Here is a 26,943-nt window from a genome sequence, read left to right as displayed (position 1 = left end):
GAATCATATGTTAGCCCAGAGGTACACCTCTTAATTACAACATCCTCTGCCTGCCGATTACAACCCTGCCTTATTCTCTATGGACAGATGCACCTGTCAAGAGAAATATGAATAGGGGGACTAAACTGAAGTAATGGGACATGACCGGGGAGATAGAGAAGTATTGGTTTGTTTGTTGCTGTACAGTAATTAGCCACTGCCTGTCTTGTCTTGATGGGAATAAGGTATGAGCAAACTGTGAGGGAAGCAGACGGAGAGTGGGAGGGGTCATTGATAAACAGGATCCATACTCGTTACAGTCGGCGCTTACAGTCTAAGGTCCATTGTTTCTCTCCACCTACTCTTCCCATAAAGCCCGGTTTGCAGCTTTCAGGAATTACTCAGCCCTACTTGTTTATTTCCTCTCATAGTTTTAGTCCTGTTAGATTAGACTGACTGATGTTCTGCCAAGGCACTTTGGCAGTTTGAATTCACATGATGCACACAAAACAATGAAAATACATTATATTGTAATACATCAGATGCTTCGGAAAAACACAGACTCCCATATTCACAGACTTTTAAAAATATCTTTATTTATTTATGCATTTCATTTCTTGGTTCATATTTAGTAAAAAGAGAGACAGTTTTTTCCTGACCATGTTCTCGGCTAGAATGAAGGAAATGATTAAACAAGCAGTTTGAGTCTCTCCTTAGCACTCTCTTCATATACAGACACTCAGTCTAAGCAACTGAAGTGAAATACTGCATCTTCAGACCTTTCTCCGCATAAAACTCTTGGGACCTGATGTCTGAGTGGGTGCAGCAAATTACTTTCTTTTTCTTTTTTTTCCTTTTTTTTTAAGGTGTCTCACCTTCTAGTCAAGGTCTTCTCTATCAGTGTCTCACATGCCAGGTTGCCCACTCAGCTCTGTTCAGTCTCATGGATGCGGGGGCGTGCTGGCTCTTGCTCATGCAATACATGTATACTGTATGCACACATAAACACATACTCACACCAAGCACTTGAACAGGTAAATGCAAAAGATAAGACCAACTAGGAGAGCCTCTTGGTTCAAGGTCAGTCTCACTGTCCTCCAGAGTCACACAAAGCAACATTTGTTTGGGAAACATTTTGATGACTCTGAAAGTGCGACACACTCGCACTTGTAAAGGAATGTTTGTAACGGAATACATCTGGCAGGAAGGAAGTCCTGGTTCCTCATATAAACGGACACGTGACTGTATAGAAGGAAGTTGGAATACATTTACAGAGATTTTGGCAGTCAAAGGTCTATACAATATTAAATAAAGACTCTTTTATCAAGTGCTGGTCACAATAGACAAAATACAGTTTGGCGCCTACATCACGTCAACTTGAGGATTTCCATTATTTGGACATTTTTAGTGAATAACGATGTTCAACAAAATGCTTCCAAAGAGAACATTATGCAGCATTTCTTGAAGAAATTTACAAGTCTCTCAGGGAGATAAAATTACACTCCAGGTACAAGCGGAGGCACGCGGTACGGGCACTCGTTCAACATCTCAGAGAGAGAATTTTCCATCTATAGTCTCTATATTGCACATGTTGGGGCTTTCCTTCTTCCTGTTCAAACGTAATTCATACGTTCAGGTTAATGTGTTGTTATGTTTCCTTCCATATATTAGATTTTATTCTGTGTAGTCAGAGTTTTCAGCTGCCACCTTAAGCTTTTGCTTAAAGACCGTAGACAAGTCAGTAGTTGCACAAGAACTCCTTTCACGCTAATGCCTCTGATTTGAAGTGTCTGACATCAAAACTATAAAAATGTATGTCAAAGTATACAAGGACAGTTCCTGACTGGATTAATACAAGGATGATCCACATGCATGGGTAGATAGTGTTTCTGTTTTATAATAAATGCCAAAAAAAAAAAGCCTTATTTGAGTCACAGGGGAAGCTGAATTTGAAGCAGTCAAAAGAAGTACTTTAACACACCATCAATTCTGTGCTGCCTTCTTTGTCAGGGCTTTGTTCCCCGGATGTACCGGGCTTAGTTTTTTTTCCCCCTCTTCATCTATAGGCAGTTATAAAAATACTTAAGGTGCCCGACTGGGATTTTGACAAGCGAGGGGAACCAACCAATAGTCGAGCATGCTTACTTAAATAGTGCTGCACTCAGAAACTCTCTAATTTCCCCCTGTGGCATCCAGAATGGAAGCGATGCCCCATATCCCTCATCTATGTTTGGAAGATGCACTAATGCACCAGTGAAGTTGCTAAGATGAATGCAGCTTTGTTGACGGGCCAATTTAGCTGTCATTTTGAGATAATGGAGAGTTCTGTGGCAGTAAGTACATCCACATACAGCAATCATCCAGAGCTGAGCTCCTTCAAATCCTGGAGATCCTGGTCTTCTTTCACGGCAAAACAAAAATCATTTTCCATGTCTATAGAATAACCACTATGGAACTGAAGACTGCAAGCTGGTCCTAAATGTATAAAAAATAAAAATAAATGCAATTTACTTAAATTAAAGACATTAAATACAGTGAAGGACAAAGAGTATTTTCCATTCCCAACAAGTCAAGTGTATGTTTTCATTAAATTCATGTTTTACATCTCAGAAGTTGAAAGGGAAACACTCCTTGAATGACAACTTAGCAATGAGCCAGATGATGCATCTCCTCTCATCAGCATAGCTTTCAGGACTTCTTTTGCTGCAGTGAAATTGACTGTTCTCTTTCATACTCTTGCTTTCCCAGCATTATGCCTTCATCTTGTTAGTTCCACATCTTTTCCCTTTATCCCCTTTCCAGTCTTTTAAATCTTGTAATGGTGCCTACTAAAGCATCCACTGTGTGTACATTCCCACTGTGTGCAGTTGTTTTCTCACTTTCAGCCTCAATGGCGTCCAATTGCAAATCTGTCTTGGCTGAAGGTTATGAGTTCTTCTGAACACCGTCTTGCAAAAGCTGCAGCAGTTAAATTAGAAACTTGAGAAAATTATCCTTCCGTCCTTGCCAAACCCACTGGCTGGCTGTACCACAGCTCCACTGCCTTTCCTCACAGAGGTAAATACCCAGTTGCGTATTTCCTAGAGAATATTCTGATGATGTATCCTTAATTCTTGTCTCAATCAACAAACTTTGTGAAATACTTTAACATTAAGCAAATAATTTTCCAGTAAAGCTGAATAAAGACAGCAATATTATCTGCCTTTTTGAGGACAAGAAGTAGCTTTTCATGCCTTGCAAAGTAGGCTAGTCATGTCCCTGCATCAGCCATGAATTCTCCTATTCTGGTGTCCTGTCACTTTGCTAATATGAATTATCTCCCATCACTGTAAGCTCTTCTTAAAGCAAGCATGACCACATGTAATGATCTTTCTGATGCGTCAGTGTTGTATTCAGTGACGTCTGTTAGATTGATGATTCACCCCCAGCCTTATCATAGGCACTTACTGTTGACTCATGGATCTCCTTTTATGTTTCTTGACAAACGCTCATCCGACCTACTTCACACTCAACACTTGATTGCCTTAGGTCACCGGCAATTCACCCGCAGAGTGTGAAGCAGATCAGATGAACAATTTAGAAGAACACAGAGACACAGAGAAATGTCTTACTTTAAATGCAGATGAAATGAGGGAATACTTTATGCAAATGAATAATGGGATTGCATTTTTATCACTCATGGTGTTACATGACCTAACTCATGCTCCAAAGAGTTTTTCGTTAATCAGTATATTTAAATTTTTGTAGAGATGAAATGTTCCGTTTAAAAACGAACCATCTCTGTTTCCGTTGTGCATCACAATTTTCAGTTTCATTATCACTAGTAGTGAGTAGTTTGACTCTTTGCATCTTCCATGCAAACTACTGGCAACCATAGAAATCTGCTAGCAGCCAAATCAACTACAAAGAGTTTTCTGGTGCAGAAAGGTGTACTTTTTCTTTGCAAGTAAGTGCATACTAGTGATTGCCAGCAACATCCAATAACCTCTTGCAATCAGTTGGGGAATACACATTTTTTTTTGCTCTACTGATTGAAAGTTGTCAGATGGTTGCCATCCAGTCTCTGGGTTTGTGTGACAGGAGAGTCGGACAGAAAATTTAGAATTGTAAAATGAGACCATTTTACCCCTCAGCCGTAAACGACTGATGGGAAAGACAGGTGTAAGTTTGGTACGTTTGTTTGTGAATTTCATGACTCAAGAACAATAAGACGTAGGAGCCTCAAATTGATACCATAAGAGTTTCTACTACGAGGCTGTGGGGTAAAACTGGTAGTTTTACCCAAGCCAGTATTTTTAATTTGTAGATTCAGGTTCTTATAGATTCCCTGTGGACCTTCAGGAGTGGAGGGAAGTCATGTGTTAAACTATTATACTGTTTAACAGGAGGTGACACACAAAATATGTTGCACAATTACAACTAAGACAGGGAAGGAGATCACATTGAGCTAGCAAGCATGGATGTAAACAAGGTTCAATTTAAAATACCTCAATTCTTGAAGCATCACCTCTGGAAATGTTCTGCTCAAGAGACTCCGTCAACATGTTTGTTAGAGCTTTTTAGGTCAAAATAGCAACAATGCCAGTTAATACACTGAAATAGACACATTTTACACCACTTTCATGGTCAGAGTGGGACAAAATATGATATATATTTTTTCAAATAAGCATAAACACATCAGTTAAACCCATATTTTCTTTTATAATTTAGACCTACATTTTACTGAATAAACAACGAACAACATATGATAGTGTTTAAACATATATTACAAACCCACAGACATTTAGCTCCTGTAAGTTCATCCTAAAGATACAAGCAAGAAAGACAGATTATGATCGTGATTGTTGTCCTAGTAACACATAATTTGTGTTTTTAAATGTTGGATTAAGGTTGTATTTGTCTAAAATCTGCTAGAGGAATGCATTTTCCGAGTATTTCTACACAATATCTTTAATCTACAGGAATGTTACACATAAAGTATACCCTCTACCACATTGACTAACATCATCTTGGAGATGTATTCACTTTGCATTTTGCTTTTGTTTTTCTTTTCTATATGTAGTAGAAGGTCTATCTTCTCTTTAAAGAAGCCATGCTTTTGTGAAATTCCTCAAGCCATTGTATGGAGAGCTGATTTGTGCACAGCTGATTTGAAATGGAAAAAAAAAGTGAAGAGGGTTGGGTTATTGGGAGGGACAGAGGCAGTGTCTAGCAAAATGATTTCTATTGAAGGGGTTGGCAGTGAGTGAGGTTTGGGGTTATCGTTTTGCTAGGCAGAATTTGAAAAGGCAGAAAATAAAAAGAAAAGGGTATTCATATTCAAATTGAGACAAGTCCCTGTGTGCCTGTGCGGATTTCAATTATGGGAGATATGTATATTTATGTCCGCTCCAAAGGAAACTGGACAGGCCTCACAATCCTTTTCTGAGGCTCGGCATCACAATCCAGGTGTGTTATTCTCCCACCAGTTTGAAACCTGTATTTTTGTGTTTTTGCCAGTCATCACAAAACAGAAAACATTTTTCTGTTTTTTCTTGTGAAACTGTGCAACCCCTTTAACCTGCAACCTGGTGTGTATCGTTATCGTTATTTGGTTCATTTATGTCACAAGAAATGAAACATTAAAAAACAAGAAATCAAATGACAAACCAAAAGGGTCCTGGCTGAAGATACAAACATGTAAATCACCACTTTTAATGGATTTAAAAGAAAGTATATAATGCATAAATATGTATTTGACTTTTGAGGGCAGACTGAGTTTACTACAGCTGTAATGGTGCTCCAGATAGAATGACCAAAATCAGTATTTAAAAATAATTTGCTGAACTTTACGACTGCTGTTAAATATTTCTGTGTGTTTCTGATAAGCTTCTGGTGGATTTTAAGCCGAAACAGTTAAATAGCTATAGTAAATGTTATTTTTTGATTTCAGTGCTTTCAGTAAATCCCACCCAAGTTTTTCAGTGGCGTTCAAACCGGCAAAAAAATACCTCTCAAATGTATTTCAGGAACAATTGCTCAAGAAAGATTTGTTTGGCTTGGTATCACTTTCTTGCTGGAAAGTGTAATGATTACCAAACTATAATTTACACACTGATGACTTGTTCCTCAAAATGGACTGGTATTTCAAAATATTCAAGACGTCGGACAAGTTTACGTTTATCTCCAGCAGTAAATGACCTCTCAGCAGCACAGACTTACTTCCTTTTTCATCTGCTTGGATAGTGCTCTAGGCTTTCTTTCACAAAACACACTGCTGATCATTTCAAAAAGTCCTTTTTCAGTATTTACTTTGTAGTTTGATAGAACATATGCAACCCAAGTTTACTCTCGTGCACAAGGGTTTATGGTATGGTTGCTTGTTTTGTGCTCTTCTCATGTTTTTTTGCCTGCTTTTATCAGGTCATCCTACAGGTGACTGCCTGTATGATTCTCTTTTGACACGTAGGAAAGCTCGTGTACTCGTGTGCCATTAGTTTTAACTTTTCCTACCCTTGAGGTCCCTGTGACAGGACTGGGCTGTCACTGATAAAACACGACATCAGATTTGGTAAAATCAGGACCCATGATGTGATACATACCAGTACGATAAATAATCAAAGCAGCAAATTTGATTTAACTCTCTTTGTTGCTCCTTCTCTCACTGCCACCTCGCAGGTGAAGCAACCCACTGGGAGAAGTCCTAGTGCTCCAGATTGCCAGCCTGCTGCAGGGTCTGCTAGTAAATACCTTGAGCCTGAATTCTTAAGCATTACCATGTCTGGTATCTCTCTGTCTCTTTCTCTTCCTCTCTTGTCCTACTTCCTCAGTATGTGCACAGCCGTTTATGTGCTTCTTTCACAAGCAAAATAAACCAAACAAAGAAGCACAGGTAGGAACAGTAGTGCAAGCCAAGGCACCGACTCTACAAGACAAACTGACAACCAGATTCCTAAAACAGTTAAAGAAACAAAACCTTTATTCTGCTATTCTCCTCTGCTCTCTGTTTCCCTGTGCACAGACATATTTGGTAACATAAATAACTTTAAACTTAAAAAAAAATGGTTCACTTGACTGATTGTTTGAATGTTCCAGACTTTGGTCTGCCATCCTGCTTTCACTTTCACTTTCATGCTCGCACTTTATGGGATGGCCAGGCATGGCAGCAGGGCTGGCTAATGGCTTCTAAGAGAAAAACTCAAATGCACATGGAACATTTACCAAAACACTGAAGAGAGAAACTTGGATTAGAGCACATCCATGACTAGGAAATCATTACTCCACTATTATCTCTTTACATAAATAGCTGCCTGCTGGTGCAATACATATTAATGCTTCTCACTCATAGAACCTTTGAAAAAAAAAAAACGGTGGAAACAGCAACCTCGAAAGACCTCAATTGGCAGAAATCTGCCATGGGCACACTAAGATTAACATGAATGAATGGTAATAAATGAATCTGTAAATAAGTAGTAAATAAAACAGTTTCTTGATCCTTGATTCTTTGATCCTACAGCTGCTCATCAGTGTAATTACGCTATACAGTTGTACAGTGAAATCTATATTGACTTTAAATGCTCTTGCTACCCTTTGACTGCAGGTTTTATGGTATATAAAGACACATATAATGCCGTGGCAACAGCGCTGGATAAAAACACATTGTGGGCCAGATTTGCTAACAGTCTGTGCTAGCCCACAACCCTCTTTTAGCATTAAAAAAAGCCAGTGCTGGTATTAAGTAAATAGTTCTGTAACTGGAAAAGTGCAGACACACATATGTTTGTGTGAGAGTTTAGCTTTTAAAGCGCGAAATGGTGCTATGAGAGTATGTAAATGAATCAAATGTGATTCACTGAGGTTTGCAGAACCGATTTACTGCAAATTGCTCTGAATTTAACGGCCAAAAAAATTGCATGTTCTGTTTTGCCCCCGACGTGGTTGCTGTTGCTGTAGTTGCTGCGAGGAGTGTTCATTTATTTGGAACAAGAGGGGGAGAGGTTATCAGAACTAGTGCATAATTGGCGCGGGTGGATGGCTCAAAGCTGTGCCTAAGCTCTGGCTGTGTCCCGTAGCTCTTCACTAAGCCCTCACCCTGCTTGTTTAGAGCCCAGCCACACATATTTCTGCTCCTCAGTAATACTGGTATTTTGATTGACTTGATTTGACTTAAATGAATTGAACGGAGTGTCGGAGAGAAGGCCAGAATCCTAATACGAGACGCATATGAGAGTGTGTCTTGTTTTAAAGGCCAAATCACTTTTTACAGTGCGCTGATGGGTTTTCAGAGCATTTCAGGCTTTTAGTCACATTTCTACACAGAGATGGATCCACAATAAAAACGTCTTGTGTGTTCTGGTGTCGGATCTATTACAAACCAGATTGAAACATAGATCAAAATGCAGCACTTAATGGGGGTTGGACAGATCTGATATGTGTTACATTTTACCTTTAGATATTAACCTAACGCGTGTGATGCTGGACAGTGCAGCTCCACACAACCTGATGGGAAGAAAAGTGGATTTGGATATTTGACAAAGTGACAGTACCTTCATTAACACAGAGATGGATGAGGATCTGATGGCAAATAATGCTTTGTCTTCTTCTACATATAGATTCTTCTTCAGCTGCCTCTCATTGGTCTTAATTGCCACACTGTTTTCAGAGAGGAAGACATCCATAAAACCTGCTGTTTCACTTTTTTTGATTATTAGCCTACACTTACTTTCACCAGACTGCTTATTTTTGAGCTTGCTAATTTGCCCTGCTCTTTATAGGATCCTGGTCATTGTTGCAAAGCCGTGTTTTTTGTTTATAAATCAGAGTATTATTAGTCGATCACCCGCAGAATTCTCCACTCTCATCAATGGGGATGGGAATTGATAAGAATGTAATGATTCCGATTCCATTATCGATATCACTTATCGATCCTCATTGGCTCAGTTTTGAGAGCCACCGCCATTGCTAAGCAGGAATAAAGACATTATTATGCTGTGGTTCAAATGTTTGTGCATGTTTGTTGTGATTAGTGTTCGAGTCATTTCTCAAAAATGTAATTATGAAACATATTGCATAAAGTACTTTTCTTAAAAGTTATTCAGTATGGTACTTAATTACTCCTGGGAAAAAGTAATTCGCTACACTACTGGTTACATTACTTTGATGCAATGACATGAGAACTGGAATCAGCTGATTGCAGCGCGAGTGCAAGAACCGGTAAGCGAGCTCGATAGGCAGGCAGACTAAAAATTCTGAGGAATTGGACTCCTGGGAACCAGTTTTCTGCATGAACCGGTTCTCGATTCCCATCCCTACTCATCAACACATTTTTGCCATTCCGACCTCCCATTAATTTACCAGTCCTAGTAAATCTGGCCTTGTGTGTCTGTAATATGTAAGGTAATTTCCTCGGTTTGCTATGAAAATTTGGAGTCCTCGCTGGATCTTAAAACTCATTAAAACACAGCACACTCAGTCTGACACACTGCATATGAAAGGGCCTACTCAAGATCCTGCTGAATAACTAAGATAGTCCTCTTTTTCAGTGTGACCCTTTCTGCCCTAAACGAGCAGAGAGTATACAGACTCAAAAGTTTTAGGGTTGAATATCTGCAGTTTAGCAATACCTCAGTTATTATGATACTAGAAGTAAAGTGGTTAATGAATAAGGATTAAGTAAGCTACGATGAACATAATTAGCTCCCGGAACCTCTGTGGCATATTTCTTTTATGTTTTGTTAGTTGGTGCATGTTGCTAACACTGGCAAAGTCAGGGGAGCTAATTTGTAGTCTTTGAAAATTGGATCTGCTTGAGTTTTCCTGACATGTACCAATACCTTTCTTATTACTGTTCGCAGCTGCAACAGCTCCACAGGGTCTCACGGCCAAAGTCACGAAACAGGTGTCTCGTCATCCACCATCTCTGCATTCCAAGTGTTCTATAGTGCCTGTACCGTATGTGTGCATCATCAGTGCACTAGAACTCTGTTTGTTTCATGTGCTGTGCACAGTTAGTGGTTGGGAACATTATACCCCATGTCCTCCTACACCCACGATCATGCAATCTCCTTCAATGCTCCCCTCATTATGGAGCAGACAGTCAGAGGCTAGAGTTAATACCAGCATACAGAAGCCCCCTGGCTGAGGGGGTAATGTTATCCAAATAACACGCAGACCCCATGTGTGTAACATAAAGGTCTTGTATATATCTTGTATACTTTATACATAACAGTTATACTGTTAACAGTTAATGTGTGAAGAGCACGCAGGTGTGCTTTCACAGGTGGGTATGAACCCCTGAAGAAAAGGTTTGCCACACCTGATGATGAGATAACAGAAAATGCAGTGCTACATTGTTATTTTCTATTCCCACTGTTCTTTCAGTGAACAGAAAGGCCTGGCTGCCGGTCATGGCACTGTCTGCGCTTTCCCTTACTATCATCTTGGCCACGGCAAAACTGTGAAGGCCACTGTCACAGGTATTTAGAAATTGCTCCCGAGATGGACGGGGAGATCTCTGTAACAAGATATTATGGGTAACACAGACTCGCTAAGACTGGGCTAGAGGTCAGTTAATCGTCTCTGCTCCTCAAGCACTATTGTAGCCTCTGCGAATCGCAGCAGGCTGATTGATGTGCAGTTGTTGTCCCTGTACTTTATTGGTATTTGTTTTGTTTGCTTTTGTTAGAAAGCAGACATAATCACTACTTTCAACAATGAGACTCTCTAAGGGACGTGAAACCTGAAGACTGGTATCAATGTCAACTGAATAGCCGTTATCATGTTTTTTTTCTGCGAGGCTTCTGTTATTTACCTGCTTTGCTAATGCATTTAGTAGACATGGTCAAGATGACCTGCTAACATTCAAACTGAGCATGGAATGGAGACGTAAGGTGATTTAAGAGACTTTGAACGTTGCATGGTCGTTGGTACCAAACGGGCTGATCTGAGTATTTCATGGCCTCGATTTCTGCTGCGGCATTCAGATTGTAGTGTCAGAATTTGGTGTAAACCACATGAATTCATCCTTCATTGAATAAACAGGTCAGGCTGCTGGTGGTGTGATGGTGTTGGCGATAATTTCCAGGAACACTTTTGGCCCTTTAGTGCCAACTATGCACTAAAGCACAGGAAGTATTTTTGCTGACCATTTCCGTCCGTTTATCACCAGTGTACTCACTGACAGGTCTGAAGTGTACTGTACAATATAAAGCGCCTTGAGGCGACTGTTGTTGTGATTTGGCGCTATATAAATAAAATTGAATTGAATTGAATATCTGCTCCCAGCAGGATATTTGACATGTCACAAAGCTTACATAATCTGAAACAAGCTTCACTGTACTCAAACGGCTCTCACAGTCAACAAATCTCAATCTTGTAGAGCACCTTTGTGATGTGGTGGTACAGGAAATTCACATCGTGGACGTGCAGCAGCTAAATATGGACCAAAATATCTGAGGAATGTTTCCAGCACCATGCTGAATCTGTGCCATAAATAATTAAAGCAGTTCTGAAGGGAAGGGAGGGTTGAACATATGACAGCATATGATATAACTGCTAACACGTATATGTTCAACAAAAAGCTCATATGAATGTTTTTTTGGAAATAGAAAAATTTGCGCTGTAAGATAAAAAGTGATAAAGTTAAATATGTAGTGTGTAAATGCATACAAAGCCATTAATCAATTAAAATGAATGGTTTCCTTTTATGTTAAGAAACTGCAGTGAATTTCTCCTGCTAGCCAGGATCAGCAAATCGAAGACACCCCTTTGCATGCTGAATTAGTTAAAAGGTAATTTTAAGTAATTCAGAGTTTATGGATTATCCAATTAGCTTTTAACTTTGCAGGAAAAGAAATCACACCATCATTAATCATGCAAGAACTGTTTCCACATATTAATATCAGTTTTGAGAGCAGTTCCATTTCTTTCTTTCTTTTAAAAAAAAATCTTTCTTTTTATATCTTTGGAACAAAAATGGTTGTCTGTAACCTACCAAGATCTAATTATGTCCTTATTTACTGGACTTCCAGCATAATGGGGACAAAAATGACTTCCGGAAACATTGATTCCACATATCTCCTAAACACATCAAATGAGATTAGAGGGGAAGATGGCAGGTGTGCCTTTGCTGATGACCCCCTGGGATTCGTCCTCTTTTAAATAACCACTCACTTCTGTCAAATAACCATTTGTCAGACCTGCTCTTGCTTGTTTGGCAACTTGGAAGTATGACAGTGATTTAAAAAAAAAGAAGAAGAAGAAGAAAAAGTAAAAGTCGAAAGGATTATAAGGTCGTCATAGATTATAAGATTATAAGGTAACACTACAAATGAAACAGGTAGTAAGTTAGTTCACAGTAAGAGTATTAACTCAATATGTGTTAATATGCATTAACCTGTGGATGAAATCTGTTTGTCTAAGTGCAGCCTTGTGAATTTAAGCTGTTCCAGACATAACTCTGGGGAGCTACAGTTTGGTTTTTGACACATGTGGCTGTGCGGTGGGCATGCATTTAAGTGACAGCAAAGAGATGCAACAGGTTAGGTAGTTAAATACCCTTCAGCCAGAATGATCACTGTTTGACAGACAGCCTTATTAACATAACCTAGTGAGTTCTTTGGATAATAACTGAGAGGCAGAGACCTGGGGTGATTAGGAAATTAGAACGATAATTGTCTGACTGCTTGAGCTTCCTCTAAAAGCTTCATTTGACATGTCGTTTGCTCACTGGCCTTAATGACTTTAACTCCATGGGATCTCATGGGAAAAAAGTGTCTTAAGAGCACTTAGATGTTTTGGAATCAGAGGGGAATGTTGCTTTTTTAAAAAGCAAAGACAGCAAAGGTAATGGTTAATTAAATTAAAAAATATGTATTTTTTGAGACGAATGACCCTCCTGTGGCAGAAAAAGTATGATGTACAAATTAGTTTTTTTTCTAAAGTTTTTTAGATCACAAGGTCAAAGGAGAACCGTTCAATATTCCCGAGCATCACAGATAAATTGAAGTATTAGAAACTGTCAGCTTCCCCCCACAGCTTACTGTAGTTCCACAATCACAGGCCACTTCAAGAGAGCCTTGGCACTGCTCCAGCTACCATCGCCCAGCCAGGGGAGCATCCTCGTTGGCTTTCTTATGTTACCTTACTGTATGATTTATGACTCTGTCTGTGTACATCTGCTACATTAATAAACATTCAGACACACACTTATAATTTAACTGAGTTTTGAATACATGCTGTACCCAGAGCCCGAGAATCAGGAGCGTCACAGCCGAAGATCATAATAGAGGACAACGCTTTAGTGTTTATATTTTTTATTTTATTTTTATTTTTGGACCTGTTAAGCGACTCATATGGGTTTTCATTTGTCCAAAGACCTTCAGTCGATACTTGAATGTCCCTGAAAAAAGAAAAAAAAAAGCTTTAGTCATACCGTTTTATGATGCGGCGTTTCGGAGGTTGTCATAGTAACGTTACCTTGATGCTAACAATGGATGGAGTTACTTTTGTACTTCTGTCTCCAGACATGCCATGGCAGATATGTGTGAGCCAGGAATAGCAGACTGGAACTGCGGTGAATTGAGGCATCACTTTTTTCTGCGAATCTGTGAAGGCAGCAAACAGAAAACCAATGAGATATCAAGTAGTGCAAACCCAGGGGAACAAATTACACTTGCAATGAGTCAGGCGTAGAGTTACCGAAGATGGAAAGTTGACAGCTTGAATGATATAAACATTCAGAAAACATGCATTTGAATATGAGTTTCAGGCATATTTTAAGGGCGGATTGCCCACAGAGAAATAAATTTGTTAATATTATGTAAAAATGTTGATCATACTGAAAGTTGTTATTTCTTTTCCCTAATCAAGTTGATTATATGCAGAACCTTGATATTCCCCCTCAGGTGAAGCTGGTAATATTCAAACTTACTTGACACAATTAAACCAGCGGGATGCGCGTACAATCATTAATCAAGATGTCTTGACCACTGAGAAATAGCTTGCATCTAAATGTGTGTGAGAAAGTAGTAAATTGCCTGTGGAAAATAGTTTTGCATCTTTAGTGCTTTTACTTCTTCTTTCCATGAATCATTTTTGCCTTCTTTCATTGTATTTCCAAGTAAACATCATGGCTCAGAATATTCATGTATTCAAGACAAATGGAGAATAGATTCAGATTGTTGTCTGAATATTCTGAATTTCTACCATTTTGCACTTGGAATAGTTTTTGTTGTAGTTTTGAGCAGTGTTTACAGTAACTCCAGTCTTGTCCAAGCTTTAAAAAACATGTGCATGTGCTCCATACAGGTTTCATTGTGAAAATTTAATCAGAATGGACAAAGCAAGCTTAATGGTTCATACAAACACTGTTCCTTTAACAGCATTTTAAATGGTTTTTCTTTGTCACTACACTGTTTTTACTTTGATTGTCATGCCTTGGTTATTAAAAGATGCTTTAATATTTTATTTTTAAGGTCTATTAAGTTGCATATTTCCCCTTTAGAGTAAATTAGGATACGCTATGATCCAAAGCAAAGTGTGATTGCACCGAAAAGGAAAAAATCCACTCAGCTTAACAACATATTGTACCCAAGGATCATGGGGAGACGCATCCTCTCAAAAAGTGAAATATTTTTAGTATGCACTGTTGTGTGCCCACCTTATTACTAAATTAGGCAGAGCACTCTGAATTGAATCAGGACATAAAGCACGGTCTTTATCTTGCTTTATTGAATACTGTCCATCTGACAACTAGCCACTTAACGGGGCCTCCTTCGGACAACAACATCCAGTTCAAAAGTCATCACATTAAGACATAGCTATATATCAATACATGACATGCACTATGTGGTATGAATGAATCTTTTTAAAAAAGAAACAAAAATCAGAGGTTTACTAATTGCTAAGTCCAATAACGCTTCAAGTAATTTGTACTTAAGTGGCCATATCATAGCAAAATGGTTAAAATACTCACTCTATGACAATTTCATGAAAAATAGTTGAATATACTGTATGTTTCTGTGTACCACGTTAATATGGGGAACCAATACAGCTACTTTATGGCTCTGTAAATATGTATTTAGCTTTTCAAAATGTTTTAATAATACTTTACAAGACAAAAAAGTACCCACAACTTGTGATTTTAGTTATAATGAAACAGTTGCCTCCAACAGAATGAGCACTATTTGGTGATTCAGTTGGCTGCAGTTGTGCGCCGCAGTGTTTGATAAAATTTCAGTTAGAACTGATAATTTTTGATTGAACGTAATTACACACGGATGCATGTTCCAAATTATTCTTTTTTTTTTTTTACTGTGTTTTGATCTGATTACCTGCATGATAATTATGCATAAGAATTTATTTTTCACATTATGAGGTTAAAAGGCAGTTTTATAAAAGTGAGTTGTTTGATGAGAAAATACTGGTTGAATTTAAATAAGTGACTTTCAGGTAGTTGAGCTTTCAAATCTGGAATCAATGTTCTGTAAAATACCAAAGCTGCGGTTTTATCTTGTCGTTATTTGATTAATGCTTTTCACATTTTAATCAAAAAATGACTTTGTCCAGATTGACTGCTAAAACAAAAAATGTTAATCCTCTCGGTTATACAACTCTGTAGCCGTTCCTCTATCAACTGCGATGAAATGCTTTAACTTGGATTTGCATTTTTCTTCTCTCTCGTATCTTCAAGCTATATGCATACTTTTCCCCAGATGTTTTTCCATCGTCTCTTTGCACAACAGTAAAGCAAATGCATCTTGTTAGACATTTTAACTCTACTAAGGTCTATTTTCTTTTCTTTTTTAAAAGATTCAGCACTATAAGGTTTAGCTTACTAAAGAATATCAAATAATGTTGAAATAATATTCAGCCAAATACACATGATCAGGGTTAAACTTTTTTTTGCCTCTGTACTCATGTCAGAACTGTCTGTGTGCACGGTCATAGGCTGTGAACTAATTAGTGTGCTTCTGTGCCTTCTTTCTTTTCTAAATACACTGTGTACTTAAATTTGAACAGGTACAGAAGTGTTGTCTTAAACTGAACAAAACATGTTTAAAATTTTCTGACAATATAACTAAAGCAATAAGCGTTTAGCTTTGATTGTGTGCTTGCTGGCAAAGCAAGCATGAGTATTTATAAACTGTGAAATCTGTAATCTAACACATATACAGTGCTTAAAAAATTATTAGACTACCTCAGTCAGTGCGCCCCAGGGTGGCTGTGGCTACAATGTAGCTTACCATCACCACTGTGTGAATGTGTGTGTGAATGGGTGGATGACTGGATGTGTAAAGCGCTTTGGGGTCCTTAGAGACTAGTAAAGCGCTATACAAATATAGGCCGTTTACCATTTACCTGTCATAAAAACAAGAAAATACAAATACCTCAGAAATCTGTGAAGAACCTGGTCAAATCTAGAACTTATATTCTTAGTTATTGGGCTAATAAAAAACTGAATTCACATATTTTTATATCCTAATTTAAGCCGGTACATTGCCATTTTTTCAGAATGCAGGAGATAATCAAGCATAAAATTCAACCACTAAAACAATTTTTCTATTCAGTAGTGTAAGTGAATAACTGTAATTTATCACCTTAATCAAAAACTAATAACCTATGTTACCATATTTTTCTACTTTTTTTCATAAAACTGTATATCTGAATATTCATGGATAACAACGTAATTATATTTAAGCATTAAACATATCATTTTGATTAAAGATTGCACATAGTGGTAGATTAACCATTACAGAAACAATAAAAAATCATTTTGGTATATTAACCATTATTATTTAGCTGTTTGTGCAGCTGCGACTCAACCCTCATATTCAGTGTAATGAATTTGTTGTGGACTGCATATAATACTAAATTTGCTAGCTAACTTCCAGTGACAACATGAAATCATATTTCTGGTAATTAACCAAGATGGCAATCAAACAATGTAATATGTATGTAAGGCCACAGGCAGTGAGACTGGTTGGCGACCTCCTGGTAACCACCAGTCCCTCGCCTAGGAAAAAAAAGAAAAAGAGTATTCCCTGATAGGTTGTAAGTTGTTGTTGGAAGTTGACTGCTAAAGCCCCAGTCACTCAGACTTGGAGACCATTCAAGATAACACATAGGGATGACACTTGCTGTCATAATTGCTTTTATTGCTAGCAGTTATCCAAAGTATGCAAACACTCCCTGGCTTTTCACTAACTGGTAGTGAAACTGTGAAGAGTTTAATGCAAACTCGAATTTGTTACCATTCACCTTCAAAGTAAAAGCACTGCCTTTTGAAATAAATTAGTTTCAGATTTAAGGCACAGCTTTTACTTTGATTACAAACATTCCCCTTTCTGGTTTGTGTCAGATTTTCTCAAGTTTCCTTAGCACTGATTCTTTGTATATATGTTGGTGTCTTCCATGCAAATTATAGGCAATTGTAACAATATGCTAATAACCAAAGCAATCACGAGGAGGGTTTTCCAGATTTTACCCAGCGACAGCTAACAAACACTTGCAAGGTGGGCAGGGAATACACCTGTTTCCCTAGCGCTTTTGGGTCCTTAGGGACTAGTAAAGCGCTATACAAATACAGGCCATTTACCATTTAGTGACCAGATGTTACAGTGGTCTCTTGGCTAATGGAAACCTAAAGTATTTCCACTTAACATGCCACGCATGTACATGAACCTGAAGTGTAAACATAAGGAATTTGACAAAAAGTGTATGAACATTGTGCAACTGTCTTTCAAATGAAGGTGTCAAAAGTCTGTTGGACTACATCATGCAGAAGCTCTTATAATGTGGCATTACACGACTGACAAAATGTTATTGGATACCTATTGAGTTTCCATATTGGAATGTAGAATTTCTTAAACAGATGGGGACGGTGAAAAAGTCTTGCTGTATGGGTATAATATGGAAATTCCTTCACATTCATGTACTAATTTTTGTAGTAGCTGATAATTCAAGGTTCAAGGTTCTTTATTTGTCACAAGCATAGTTATACAAGTATAACAGACAGTGAAATGTAACCTGACACGCTCCTCGACATGTGCAAAAATGGAAGAACATTACATATATATATATATATATATATATGTACACATTGGGTGAATGTGCAGTAGTAGCAGCAAGCAGGTGAATTCTGTACATTAATATGAATAGACATCTGACTATTTTACAGAATAGACAATATAAACATATTTAAGATTAAAGGAATTTGGAATGTACATTGTGCCTGGGTTTAGAGTGTCTGGAAGAGAGTCCTGTCTCAGTCAATTATAGATGATGTGAGTGGGCGGGTGTGTGTGTTTAGGGCCCGGATGGCTTGGGGATAGAAGCTCCTCTTGAGTCTCTCTGTCCTTGCCCGGATGATGCAGAACCTTCTACCAGATTGCAGAAGTTGGAACAGTTTGTTGCCAGGATGGGACGGGTCCTTCAGTATCTGCGCTGTTCTAGTCCAGCATCTCCTGGTGTAGGTGTCCTGAAGCGGGGGGAGAGCAATCCTGCAGCAGTGTTCTGCTGTACGGATCACTCTCTGGAGAGCTTTTTGGTCCTTCACACAGCTGTTCCCAAACCACGATGTCATGTTCTGTGTGAGGATGCTCTCCACAGCACCTGTATAGAAAATCCTGAGGATCTTTGGAGAGACCCTGAACTTCCTCAGTTGTCGTAGGTGATACAGGCGCTGCCAATTTGTAGTGTTACTGTAAGTGTGCCAGCGACTGTTACATATCACAGTCTTTATCAAGCTGTTTTAGTTGGCATCCACTGTGGGACAATATAAGGGACTTTTTCTGAGTCAGACACACTTCATTAGGGTAATCGATCACAGAGTGGGTTATGACTAATGTCCCTCATGGGCCACTGTGGGTAGAGCTTTGTCAAACACCATAATAATCAACTACACAACCCTTGAACTATAATGTGGCATCTAGAGGCATTTCAGTGGTATCTTCAGGACTTTGTTGAACTTCTATCTCAAAAAAAGCAGTTGCCATCAAATACTGGAAAGTTCTGGAAGGCACATTTGACAAAGGCTGATGTGGCATGTGCCCTCTCTCTGGTTCATGCCCTAAAGTGGGGTCAAACCGATAGCCTCGCTGTCAGTGGGGCAAATATAAGGTTCCCTCCGGTCTTGATATACTGTCAAATGCAATGGTACATTCACATAGAATTACAGATTTTAAGAGACTGGTGTATAATTAACTAAAGAAAAAAAGAACTCTTCTTTTATAAAACTTGCAGTAAGGACTCTCTGACTGCTCTGTATAAAAATGCTGCTGTATTATCCTCTATATCTTTCCAGACCTTTTAGAAACCAGAAGGCATTAGGAGCCAACACTTGTCAGCAGTGTTATAGGAGTTTAACATAACTACGTCATAAGAGGAATTAAAGGAAACATTTTACCAAGCATGATGCCAAGATTCTTCTTCAAGGAAGTGTGAAACTTTTAAAGATTTTGACATATCACTCTGATCCTGAATGCAGTACCAAAAAGACACAAAATCTCCTCTGTGTTCTGGTAGCTTGCAAATATTGTATCTGGATGATTTTAAGTTTGCAGTTTTTGATTGTGTTCTGTTACTTTTTAATTAATATTTATTCATAATTGTGCGCACTTGTCTAAAGACTTTTCACTTACACGATGGTTTTGGGCTTTGAAGCAAAGCAGTACAACAGGGTAAGTGATTATTAGGTAAAAGGGGGGAAGAAAAGTGTAACACTGAAACTCACTAAGGGACTAGGGACTATCAGTCACATTTGTGAGTTTCTGAAAGATGACTTTAGCCATTGCCAATTACCTTGAAATCCTCCCAGCCTTTGTCAGCCCAGCATTTGTTGCTATTTCTGCTCTGCCTATTCCCAACTCCAAGTGATAATTGCAACCTGACACCATGTGTGGAATAACAATTCACTGGAGTCCTCGGGGAATGTTCTCAGTTTCCATTCATGTTATTTTCTTCTTTGCATCTTTTCATGTTGAGACCTTCACTGTATAGGGCTTTGGTGCATTTCTTGCCTCTCATTTTACAGCTCTAATTTCTGATATGAATGTCAGCATAATAACCACTGCACAAGTGAGATGAAGGAATATGGAGTGTTTTTCCTGTATAAAGTTGATTAACTTAATCTGAAGTACCAGATGTAGCAGCAACCTTTGATAATAGTGAAATTTTCAAAGATATAATAGCTGTATTGTCAGACAAATAGTTCTGTGTGCCATACATGGTTTATTTTTTCCAAATAAATGAACACATCTCCCCTCGAGAAATGAGACTTAGATTCAAGTGTTTTTGTTTATGTTTCACTCAGAGTCAGATGACATTTAAAAAAGAATTTGACTATGCTTCCAATCCAGATATAGATCGGAATATCACAAAACGCTGATGCAGTTAGCTTTGTAAACAACACCTCAAAAACTAAACAAAAAGTAAAGAAGCAGAGAGAAACTAAGAATAGAACCATCCAGATATCAATGAAATACAGGAAGCTCATCCGTAACTCAGCATTCCCTATCAGTTTTTTCTTGACATGTCACTCTATGCCAGTGTCAGACTGGTTTGGAGTGACTGAAAAGTGCATCTTTGCTCTTTGCTGTAACCCAACACTAGTCATCTATACCACAGAGTCACATTTAATTACATCAGAGCTATTTAAAGCTTAGATGATGCATAAAAGCAACTCTGAGTTTTATGCAGACCCAAAGCACCTTAGGATCAAAAGACTAAACAATACTTAAACAATACAAGATAAGGCATCACTAAAATAAATGACTTTATTGCTCCATTATTCACATTGTAGCCAACACTGTAAAGCTGGGCTCTATTTCTGTAGTGATTATAATAAAAGAAAGGATGAAGTCTAAGATTTTGAAATGCTAAGGTTTTGACATTCAGGTCACTAATTTTTCTTTCTCCTCGTTACCTCCTCGGTAGCCTCAGCAAGTCTTATGCTCAGAGAAATGTGGGTGGGGTATTGTTTTAAATTTATGAACTCGAGCTACCCTGTGTTAGATATTCTTTATGCATTCTTGGTTTTGCCTGACTTAGTCATGGTGGCTGATTGTTGCTGGAGTGATGGCAGCCCATCCAGAATTTGAGGTTTTTTGAGGGGATACTTCCCTTTCATGAGAGAAATGCAGCTTCATTTTATTTGTGCTCTCAATATTTGAAAAACCTTTTATGAACAAAGGCCTAAATCTGTTGTAAACTTTCATGAAATTTGATGCTGTGCTTGAGGTAAATTATTTCCACTCTGATTAAACACGATTTAATCAGAACAGTGGCTGGTCAGTGTGCTGCTCTTTGTCTTCTTCTTTTCAACTTACTCCATCCCGATCTTGTGCCCCAGGGACTGTGTCAAAGACACTAGTCTGTGATTAAAAGCTGAACTGCCATTTGTCATTGGGTACAGTTTCTAGAACTGGTCATCCAGTGGTGAGTCATTTATCCGTTTTGCCTGGATTACTGTCCTGACCTTCTACATTTCTGACCTACAGAACAAGATCATCCTGGACCCTCTGACATTCAGTGAGGCTCGTTTCCGTCCGTCTCTGGAGGAGCGCTTAGAGAGCATCATCAGTGGCGCTGCATTAATGGCTGACTCCTCATGCACACGCGATGACCGCCGTGAACGGATCGTGGCTGAATGCAACGCCGTTCGACAGGCCCTTCAAGACTTGTTGAGCGAGTACATGAACAATGTGAGTTTTTCTCTTATTGCTTTATTTTCACAACTGGATTGCAACTGCGTTCATTAGTGTGTGCGCACCTGTTTCACATACATCAGTGAAAACCTCTGTGCTAATAAAAACAGGCCTTGTTATTAATCTTTGGCCTTTCTTGGTAAAGCTGACATTTTATTTAGAAGTAAACACTTCTCTCTATTTCTGGAGATATTTCTTGCATAAATCTCTCTGTCCTGAAGGAGGGATGTATTCTTTGTTGCTATTCCATTTTTCTCTGTTGAAGAGGTTTAATGGACTTTTTCCTTGTTTGATTTGAGGGCCTAGGGATAGAGGTCTTGCAAGGTGTACACCTTGTAAAGCCCCCTTATAGCTGTACACCTTATATAGCCCAAAGCCCCCTTTGGGCTATAAAAATAAAATTGAAGTGCCTTGATGGTAAATGAAGGCAACAGCCTGTATATCTCTATATTTCAGGGCAGTCCAAAGACTGCTGCAAGCTACGTTAACAGTATGTTGGCAATATTCTTACCTTCAATTGCTCTTTGCCCATCCCTCATGCCTTTGGTGCTTTCATTCCCAGAGCATTGCAAGTAGACTCAAAGGTGAGAGGAGATGAGACTATGCGAGGCGAGGTGTGGGTGAAAGTCTGCTCTTTGACGTGCTGAGAATAGATGACTTGAGGATCAGGTCTATTTTCAGCACATATCACTCTTTTGATAACTTTGCATTTCCATCAGGTAATGGAAAGTGACTAAATGACAGAAATGCATAACTGCATGTTTACGAGTGATGAAACTATCATCGCTTTGAGGATTTGTACCTAAATATAGTTAAAAGTAATGAAAATCATGGCTCATTTGCCCTAGAGTAAAAATAGGACTGCGACCTCCTTACAACTGGAATAAATCGGTGGTTGCCAGGTGATTGCATTGAGGTTTTCACATTTGGTGACCGATTGCAATCTGTTGAACCAGCAATCATGTCGCCCAAAGGTTGAGCATTCAATACCCTCAAAGAGCGACGACTAAGAAAAGACTGGCAAAGGTTTGTTAATGATTGCTTTCTCATTTATATATATATAAAAAAGCAATCACTCTGTGGCAGTCTACACCAACGAGAGCAACTCAACTGTGATGGGTCTCTTTGCTGTACGGGACTCAACTGATTGTCAGATAGTTGTATTCTATATATGTTTATACAGAAATAAGGCTGTGAGTGTGAATGTTATTTGGCAACTTCCAGCAAGCATGTCACTATTTGTGGAGGAGTTTCAGGATTTTTGTTGCTGTCGAGGTTCTGGCTGGAGTCTGAAAACAGGCGGTGAATGTTAATTCCTGTTTAATGTGATTCTTTTTTTCTATCTGTGGAAGGCAACAGATTTTGCGGTGTATCATAATTAATCACTCATGCTATCACAAACAGATAGCATGTAATAGGCAACTTGAACCCATTCAATTTCAGGCTGACGCTGTCTTACTGCCATTTTATTTCATACTTCTTGATTTACCAAAGTCACTTTGAAAATGATGACTAAATGTAATGATCACACATCATGTCGCTGTCTTTCAAGGAACCATTGAGACTGTGAGACTGCAAGTTCGTTGCACATGATCACAGTCATAGTTTTCCCTAGTGTGACTGCAGCATTAAGAAAACAAGCTGGGTGTACAAAAGTACTGTATTTTGGGACATATTGTATGGTGGTTGGAAAGCATATGCCCTACGTCAGAGTTACTAACTGAACATATAATAATGGTCATGTATCCAACAATGTGAGGCCAAAAAAGTAAGGTTTTCACAAATGTTTGCCTTTACAGCTTAAAACGAAGGGTTATGTTATGAATCTCTGAATATTTACTGTATACTGAGTGTGTAAGTCATCGGTCTGCACACTGTGGCTCTAAACCCTGAGGTTAACAGTAGTATTTTCATCCTTGGAGAAGCTCATCTGGAATTTTTCTCTCCATTTAGTGAGCCATTTCTCATGCAACACTGTGACTGGCACAACTGTTTAAAGGTTATGAGGCTGACCAAGACAATGATTAATCATCACACATATCCGATTTATATTCTTCTTCAGCCCACCCTTTTGTGCACAGTGAGCCATGTGAGCTGTGTCTACATAAGGGAAATAGTAGGTGCCCTTGGATACTCTGTCATTGACCTTACACACATGAATAAGTTCTTGGAAGACTTTGCCATTAAATGGCAGCCCATAAGATTTTTGAAACTTTCAATGTCAAATCTATTAAATGTCTGATCTCTTTTTATCATGTTAAATCCAAGTGTGTTTTACACAGTCGACTTATTCCTGAATCTGTCTGCAGAGCTGCATTCAGACATTCATTGGTTTTTTTTTCTCTCCCCCCTCCACTTTGAATTTACACTGTGCTAATTCCTGATCTGCACTCTAGCACATTCACTTTAAAATAAATGATTAAATTAAGCAACTATATTAAAGGGGCATTAGTTTCACATTTAATTTAAGGTTTGCATTAATGTGGAAAAACTTGTATGGGTGATGTAGCTTTTCTTAACATATAGTAGTAAATGTGAAATCAAACCAAATTATATTTTAGAAATATTTGCAAACCCATTTCCAGTCAATGATGGTTGAACGTCACTAACCCATGGCATCGCAGTATCCTATCTTTGTTGGTGACTTGCTCTGGAGTCGCAAAGAGGTCTTTCTTCAGAATGCAAAGGATTTTACTGTCAGTCACAAGACTTTTTCTGCGTTTCAGTGTCAGGCTTTAATCTGTTTCTTCGTCTGTATGGTCACATTATTGCTACCAACTCAACAGTCACATTAAGAGTGGAACTGAAAGAAATTAAAAAGTTGTCATTCATTCTTTTTAAAAGAAGCTAATGACAGTGTAATATTGGTATTGAGATCTAATGAACTTGGCAGTCTTTGTCATAAATCATAGAGACCATATATTTGTAATTGGGACATTTACTAGGCCAGCATGACTTTTTAGACAATCCCTAGTTTGCTGAGACTGCTTGTGAGTTATTGCTGTGTTAGAAATGATGGCATTATACCCATGTGATCTACTAAAAATGGCTCTTAGAGTCAACATCGGTCATTATAGCCTACAGTCATATAACCATCTGTGAAAAAAGGCAGCTTGGGGGTTACCATTACCTAGTTATACTGCTAGTACTTAATATGATACAAGGAACAATATTCTGCCCTTTTTTCAGTTATTCAGAGTTAGTTTTGTGAATCATTAGTTTCTTTTCGAATGAAAAGCTGCAGGATTTCAAAAATGAGGTTGTAATTTGAAGTAAACGATCGTACTGCTCCTGGGAACAAGACTGCGTGAAGTACTGGGATTCTCCAAAAAAGGACTGAGAGGCTGAACATCCCATTCACTACTCTAAAAATCTAGTCCAGGCTATAATCAGTTCTCAAGGCTGTCTCCTTAAAGAAAGTGAGGAATATTTACCGTATAGAAAAACAACTAAAAATCTGCATTATTATTTAGTGTAGTTGTATTCACAGATCAGAATGCCATGTCAGTTGAGTGACTTTCATGCATGCGTTACCTGCTCAGACTGGTGCCAGTGTTTGAATCATTGTGCCCTTTGTGACCAATGAGCAGCCTGCAAGTGTCTATTGATCCCAACAGTATCGCCTTTCCTACTGTGCAGCTAATATAATATGTTTGTTGTGGCATTCGTGGTCATTGTCTAAAAACAATGGGGATCTAATAATGGTTGTTATTACATCAGAGTTCCTCTGTGGTTTTAATAGGATAATTGCAGTACAGTATGTGTCTCCTGGGTAAAATGTCCTTGAATTGATGTCTAAGCCAAAACTGTTATGTTTTTTTAGTTGTGTTTAACTATTGCCTTTGACTAATTAAAAAAATTGTAGTAAGGTTTGAAGAAAATTTAAGTAGCGGTGTGTCTCTGTTAATATCTTTGTATATGAGAAATTTAGACCACTTTAAGCACGATGTGTTAATTAAACATAATTTTGTTTCCATATTGAATGAGACAGTAAATAAATCAGTAAGAAACAGATCTATTAGCGATAAAACTGTCAACTTTAATTATTTTTACACAGGTAGGTTTGGAAGCTGCGTGGATGGATTGCAGGAACCAGGTTAGTTCAGATTCTGGAGGCCAGACAAAGATTGCAGTGGTCTTTGCTAGACTAAAAAAAGCAAATCCTAGCTGCCTGGCTCCTCTGTCTATCCCTTCCAAGTGTTTCCAGTGTTGTTACATATTCTATTTCATCCACTAAATGACTTCTTCAACATGATTGACAAGTGGTCAAAATCACAGGCTGTATAAAAGATAAACGCGCTCTCTAGACAGCTCTACTGTAGCTTCCTTTCATGTTAGACTGATGGAAGATTAGACACTACAGTAACTCACTATTGCCCCTTAAGTGGCAAAGTCATCGCCTTCTGCATCTACTGTGTATCTGTGCTCAGTGAACGGCAGAGCATTTAGGTGACCACAGAGCAGCTGACATGGACATAAATGAAAAAGAAAAATACTGAAATCACAGCACATTTTAATCTGTAAAATAAGTATTTTAACGGTGCAGATCAAAAAACACCCTAAATTTAGAAGTGGCCACTGATCAACAAGTAGGCTTAATAAACCTTCAATCCTCCACATGTGAATATGATCAGGGGCTACTACAAGCATCATACATGGATCAAACTATTACATATATATATAATATACACACTGTGGTATGCCATTTAACAGTAGCGTGTACTTAAAGGACTCCGCTCTTCTGGACAGAGATCAGAGCTACTCGTCTAGCTTGGGCCTACACCAAGTCCTCAGATTACTACTGGGACCACTGTTACCTTCAGCCTCCACATCTTCTCCAGCTCGTCTCTGAGCCCTTGGTGCTTCTCCATCTTCTCGTGTTCCTTCTTCCTGATGTTACTGTCATTCAGTATCACAACGTCTATCACTACGGCTGTCTTCCTCTGCTTCTCTACCAACACTATGTCCGGTTGGTTAGCCACCACCATTTTGTCCGTCTGAATCTGGAAGTCCCACAGGATCTTAGCTCGGTCATTCTCTACCACCCTAGGTGGCGTCTCCCATTTTGACCAGTGGACTTCCAGGCCATACTCGGCACAGATATGACCAGGAACACCTGGGGTCTTGCCTGGTGTGATAGACCCCAGTCTCTATGGATCTTGTACTCAGAGCTTGTTCCTGTTCTGCTCTGATTAGTGCCTCTATGCAGTCTTTAAGTCCAGCTTTGTCCAGCCACTGGTAGGATTTCTTAATGTCGGCCACTTCTTCTATCTGCTGATGG

At 38.6% G+C, this 26,943-nt stretch overlaps 1 protein-coding gene across 1 annotated transcript in view; it reads left to right on the top strand.

Annotated features, from left to right (window-relative positions):
- Positions 1-26,943, top strand: part of ctnna2 (catenin (cadherin-associated protein), alpha 2) — a 321,242-nt gene that overhangs the window by 67,615 nt on the left and 226,684 nt on the right. The window contains exon 7 of the mRNA XM_006787177.3: positions 21,456-21,659. Coding sequence (XP_006787240.1) covers positions 21,456-21,659 — 204 coding nt within the window. The remainder of the gene's footprint in view (positions 1-21,455; positions 21,660-26,943) is intronic.

This window comes from Neolamprologus brichardi, chromosome 6, assembly GCF_056152115.1.
Source record: "Neolamprologus brichardi isolate AB-2024 chromosome 6, ASM5615211v1, whole genome shotgun sequence".
In the NCBI taxonomy this organism is placed as follows: domain Eukaryota; kingdom Metazoa; phylum Chordata; class Actinopteri; order Cichliformes; family Cichlidae; genus Neolamprologus; species Neolamprologus brichardi.
This window is presented reverse-complemented; position numbering and strand designations above follow the sequence as displayed.